At 55.9% G+C, this 6,000-nt stretch overlaps 1 protein-coding gene across 1 annotated transcript in view; it reads left to right on the forward strand.

The window, feature by feature from the left end:
* GPSM1 (G protein signaling modulator 1) overlaps positions 1-5,671 on the forward strand; it is a 61,875-nt gene extending 56,204 nt beyond the window's left edge. The window contains exons 12-14 of the mRNA XM_062505458.1: positions 2,849-3,008; positions 5,179-5,387; positions 5,483-5,671. Coding sequence (XP_062361442.1) covers positions 2,849-3,008; positions 5,179-5,387; positions 5,483-5,671 — 558 coding nt within the window. The remainder of the gene's footprint in view (positions 1-2,848; positions 3,009-5,178; positions 5,388-5,482) is intronic.
* Positions 5,672-6,000: the final 329 nt, after the last annotated feature.

Consider the following 6,000-nt stretch of genomic DNA (forward strand, 5'->3'; position numbering starts at 1 on the left):
CACCTCGGCTGTGGTTTTACACATCCTGAATCCACCCAGTCAGGTTAGGCAGCCTGTTCCTCCACCAGCAAGGGAATGTGTGCAAAAGCCTGGATGCCTTCCAGTGTGAGGAAAGGGAGTCCTGCTCCCCGTCCCTCTCAGAAAATGTGAACAAAGCTCTGACCCCCATGAGTGGAACCTTCCCTTGCTTGGCATGCTGCCATCCCTGTCCTGCCCAAGGTCAAGGAGCAGGAGCAGAGGCTCCACACTTGCCCTTGTCCCTGTGTGGGCAGAGGTGGGAGTGTCTTTGTACCCCTGCCAAGGGCAAGTGTGTTTGCAGCCAAAATCTGCCCCGGGGTGATCTCTACAGTGCCAGCAGCCCCTGGATCCCTCTGCCCCGGGCAGATGGGGTTGGTTTTACTCTTTGTGACAGCCTGGCTGCCACAGGAAGATGACAGTTGGCAGAATTTGGGCAGCTGCAGTGCTGGAGGCAGAGGATGGGGGATGAGGCCAGGCAGGGACACCGGCCATGAGGTGAGAAGTGGTCTAGGGCTGGAAAGCCAAGCTGGTGCCCAGGAACCATTTGGGGATGTGGCTGTGTGTCTGTGCTGTGGCAGGGTTGTTGCTCAGCCCCATGAGGGGATGCCCTGGCTCTCGGGAAGACTCCTGACCCTGGCTGTGCCAAGCCCCGGGCAAGCACAGCTTGGGAGCAGATGGCAAGCCCCAGGGTGTGATCACACCTCCATCTGCCCTCGAAGCTCCTGCCTCGGGGCTGGGAGCAGCCTGGCAGGGAAGGAGCCGTTCATATTTGGGTATTTTAATTCGAGAGGTTCAGGCTTGGGGCAGGGTTTGGCTGGAGGGAGCCTGGTGCCTGCAGGTGCTGCCCTGGGGCTGCCCGTGGGCCATCCCGGGCTGGCACTGCCCTGTCAGCACTGACATGGCCCATGGGCACTCATCTTCTGCCCCTCAGGTGCCACTGGGAGGTACCCAGGCACACAGCCAGCCCTGTCCCACTCCTCCATGCTCTGGTTGCTCTTCCTACTGATTCAGAGCATCCTTTTCTCTACCAGGTTCATTAGGAGCAGGATCGTGACACCCCAAACTGCAGGGTCTCTGCAGGATGTGCCATGGGGGGATCTGGTCTCTGGGGAGGGGGAGCTCTGAGCTGGGGGTTCTGGCCATGCTCTGCCAGGCTGCTCCTGCAAGCTGGAACTTCTCCCTAGATCCAGGACTGCTCTGATTTACTCCATGCAGTCGTGGAACAGCGGGAGGGAGGCTCAGTGTGAATGAACCGGTTTCCTCCTCTACCCTGAAATTTGGGTCACGCAACCCAACATAGCAGAGCTGTGAGAGATGTAGTTCACCCTCAGTTCAAGCCCAAGCCAGCTCTGATTTCTGAGGTGAGACTGTTGGTGGTTCAGAGGGTCCACTGGAGCTGTGGCTCCATTAGTGGATCAGCACGTGGCAGGCAGGAGGTGAGAGGGGCTTTTCCCCTCCCTGATCAGCTCTCACATTGCCAATGTTCCTCTCTGGCCCGCTGCTAATTTTGACGCTGCCCTAAATAGAAGCTGAGTGCATCTCATCTGCTTCGCTTAGCATACAGGAAAATTGTTTTCCTTCATTTACCCAATCCAACTTGTGGCTTTAACCCTGTCAGCACAAGTTTCTCCCGACTGCAGAGCTCCCATGAAGGGCTTTGGCTGCCCCTGCCATGGGAGGAGCTCTGGTGGGAGCAGCACTGTGTGTGGTGGGATTGGGAGGGCTCCCAGGCTGCCCAGAGTGGCCACCAGCAGAGCTGGGAGAGGGACTTTGCTTCATCAGCAGTCAAGGGAATCCCTTGCTCCACTGGAAAGTCTGGCTGTGCCCTCTCCATCTTTCTGGTGGAATGTGCAGCCCCTCAGGATGGACCCAGTGCCCCTTCCCAGACTGGCCTCTGCTAGAAAATAGCTCAGATAGACCCAGTTCTAAGGGGTTTTGGTTGCTTTCTGTTGTGGCTTTTTCCCCAGCAACTGGTGGGACCAGTTTGGTGTGTAGGGAATATCCCCAAGCCTGGCAGATGCCACTCTTATCACTGGCTAATTTTATGTCCCATTCCAAGTGATTCCTTGGAAGGATCTGTTGTTCCCGCTGCTCTGGCTGCTCCAGATCAGGACACACAGCCCCTCTCCCTGCTGGAAGTGGCTTGGAGAGGCTACCTCCAACGGGAGCCTCCTGCAGCAAAACTTAAATATATCCCTGTCCACTGCAAGGTGCTCATTTGGGGCTCTTGTGCAAGAACTGCTGTCCTGAAAAACTGTAATTTTGTGGCATTTTCAGCTGGGTGACTGCTACAAGTGCTGTGCTGAGGAGACAGGGGAAGCGTTGGGGGTGTGAGGGGCAGCATCCTGCAAAGGTTGGATTTAGCTGGTGGAAAAAGCAAACCCAGAGCTTGGGCTGAGCCCTGACTGGGCAGAGGGCAGCACTTCAGCCAGGTTGGCTGCACGGTTCCCCTCATCCTGCTCTGAGCCCAGCCCTTTCCAGCCCAGCAGCTCCCCTCGGAGCAGTGCCAGGGTGTATGCTGTTTCCTTTCTCCTCTTTCCCATTCAGCCTCCAGGTTCCTCTGGCTGCTCTGCAGTGACAGCGGCTGCACGAGGCTCATCCCTGTGCCGGGCTCGGGTTTGGGCTGTGGCAGCGCCCGCAGCCTCTGGGATCAGAGGGACCAAGGAGGCTCCAGACTGTGGGGCTTGGCACACCCAGCACACAGCCAGGAGCCGGCCCCTGAACGGACCGGGACAGGGCACGGCTGTTCCAGAGGCTGCACCAGACAGAGCGACCGGACTCCGAAACTTGTTCGGGGTGTTCTGACTCTGACTCTCCTCTCTCTTTGCAGAAAATCAACCGGACCCCTTCGGATGAGGAATGCTTCTTTGACCTGTTGAGCAAGTTCCAGAGCAACCGGATGGATGATCAGCGCTGCCCGTTGGAGGAGTGCCCAGCCGAGGCTGCGGAGGCAGCTGCCACGCGGGTCCCTGCCCTGGGAGAGCGGATATGTGAGCACTGATGCGTTCCCAAGTCCCCGTTCCTGTGGGAGTGACGCTGCTCCTGCAGCATGCCCAGCTGTTGTGGTTTGCTCTGCATCCCGTGATGTTTTCCCCGAGTCTCAGCTCTCTGAACTTCAGCAGTTCCTTGGCAATCTTTGTCATTATTTAAGGAGGGAAAAAAAAAAAAAATTCTTGTGTAAATGGTTGCTGAGGGAATGGCTGGAGAATGTGAGCTAAGGTTTGGGGAGTAAATTAGTGACAGAAGTGCAAAATGCGCTTGAATTTTTTCAATGTGGGTCTTTAGGTTTTGGATTCTGAACAGGGAGGTTGGCACAAGGACTTGTGCCACTTCCAGTACCTCCAGGAGGAAGATGATGATGGTCATTGCTGAGGGAGCTTTGTGAGAACCTGGGGTCTGGAACGTGCAGGTCAGGCTTTCTCAGGCAAGTTAAAATATTGGCAGTTTTTGTAATAGCGTTGCCATGGAGGAAAAACTTCTGGATTTTGTACTGTTCTTGGATGTGGTGGTGATAGGTGCTCTGTGAGGACAGAGGAGCCAGAAGGATGGATAAACAGTGGGAAGCTGCTCAAGCAAACAGCTCAGCCCTAGGAAGGACAGGGATAAATTGAGGAAGGCGCCTGACAAATAGAGCAGGAAAGGCAGGGCTGTGTTTGCACTTGGGTTTCGTGGCTTTTTCAGTGTTCAGGGCCTTTGTTTAACCCAAGCTGGGGAGAAGGTCTAAAATGCACGCATCACCCTCACACGCTTAATCACCAGCACAAAGGGCTCAAACCTGTTATTTATTTAGCTATTACATGTAGTTATTTAACCTGATGGATTCGTTCAAAATCAGTTTCCAAATGAATACGAAGTGCAAACAGGAGAGGAGACCCCTGACACTGCTCCCAGAGCTGCAGCACAAAGAGTGTGTGCCGGGGCGGGGGCTGAAGCAGAGGAGATCAGGCTGTGGCAGGAAGGCAGGTTGGCTGTGAGGTGAGAGGGTTTTTATCATCTAAAAATAAGGTGGAAATGAGCATTTCTTTGTCAAGAGATGCATTTCTGCCACATGAGTGCATTTGGCTGTAACAGCTGTGTAATTTAGGAGATGGGGTTGAAAATGCAGAGCTTTATAAAGAACGCAGGAGCAGCCCCACATTCTGTTTGGCTCATTTGGGCTCTGAGCCTTTTGGACGTGTTATTTTTGAGGATTCTTTGTGAGCTGAATTGGAGGAAACTCATCCCTGCGTCAGCACTGAGATTTTCTTGTGTTTCTGCAGCTCCATGGGCTGGGGCTCTAAGGACTTGTGTTGGGAGGCTTGGAGCAGGCTCCTGTGCTTTGTGCTCAGGGAAGGTAACACCACTTGGGCTGAATTTCTCAGTTTTCCTTTGCTGGTCCCTGTCTGAATGCAGTGTCTGTTGTTTGGGAGCCTTTCCCTGCCCCAGGAGCCAAGAGGCTCTTTCCAGGGAGCGCTGCCCAGAGGTGTTTGCGAAGGGTCAGTGGTGGAGAGATGACATGTACTGGACATGTTCTAGACCGGGACCTCAGCACCAACACAGCCCAGGCTCTGCTCCATGGGATGAGAAGCAGAGCCCAGGAGTGTTTTGCTGGCGTTGCTGCAGGTCCTGCAGCCCGCGACAGCCGGACTCACCTGGGCAGTGCCTCTCCTTGAGCAAACAGCCCAGACTTCTGGGGGGCCTGGGAAGGTGCTGCCAGGTGAGAGGCTCAGCCAGGCCTCGGCTTTGCTGATGGCCTGTCTGCAATTATTGCCGGCTCTTGGGACGGTGTGGGTGCCTGTCGCAGCCACAGGGGCCACCAGGAGCTCTGTGCTCACCTGTGATTGCCCAGCTCTGCCTGTGCCTCTTGGTTCAGGTGGAAACCAGAGTGGAAGCAGCAGTGCTGGACACAGCAGGGATCACACGCAGGCAGTGCTTCAGCCCGGGGCCACTGGATCTCCTGGGCTGAGGTGGCACCTTTGGTGGCCTCCAGGAGCTGGCCAAGCACAGGCAGGGAGCCCTCCAGGGGACCCAGCTGTGCAAGGTGGGTGTGTGAGGTTCTGCTTTATCAAGGCACCTGATTCCCCTGCTGCTGCCTGCTGGGTTTGTGTGGGTTGGAGAGGAGGATTTGGGCTCCGCAGCTCAGGCAGAGCAGTGAGCCTGCTGTGTGCTCCTCTCCCCCAGCACAGTCCACCCTGATGGCATCTCCACAGACAGAGGAGTTCTTCGATCTCATCGCCAGCTCCCAGAGCAGGCGCCTGGATGACCAACGTGCCAACGTGGGCAACCTGCCCGGCCTGCGGATAACCCACAACAACCTGGGCCACCTGCGTGTGGAGGGGGACGCCCAGGAGCCCGGGGACGAATTCTTCAACATGCTCATGAAGTGTCAGGTACGGGCACAGGGCTGGGGGAGCTGACACCTCTGCTCCAGTCCCTTCCTCCATGCAGGGCTGTGCTGGTGCTAAGGTCCCTCTCTCCCCTGCAGTCCTCCAGGATCGATGACCAGCGCTGTGCCCCCCCAGACTCCATCCCCCGTGGGCCCACCATGCCCGATGAAGACTTTTTCAGCCTCATCCAGCGTGTCCAGGCCAAACGCATGGACGAGCAGCGTGTGGATTTGGCTTCAGCCCAGGAGGAGGCTGAGGAGGAGCTGAAGAGGCCTGGTTCCAGCTAAGAACTGGGCTTTTGTCTGGGGGGGTTGTTTCAGCTTTGTTTTTGTTTTTTCTTTTTAAAAAACAGAGTAGGTGGTTTCAAGCCCGACTGCTCCTGTGCTCCCAGTCTTGTCCTGGGAGCTGCACCTCCATCGTGTTCCTACGGGAGAACCCAACAGATGTGGGACAGTTTTAAAATAAGGGGTTTTTTTTAGGACTCTCAGCCACTCTTAACACCGGGCACAGCACCTGCAAGACTTTCGCAGCCCCCTGGTGATCACCGAAAACCCCAGGAACTTGGAGCAGCCCACAGGGTGTAAACTCCAGCCTTGATGTCTTTTATTTCCACAAC

The sequence above is a fragment of the Cinclus cinclus genome, chromosome 19, assembly GCF_963662255.1.
Source record: "Cinclus cinclus chromosome 19, bCinCin1.1, whole genome shotgun sequence".
In the NCBI taxonomy this organism is placed as follows: domain Eukaryota; kingdom Metazoa; phylum Chordata; class Aves; order Passeriformes; family Cinclidae; genus Cinclus; species Cinclus cinclus.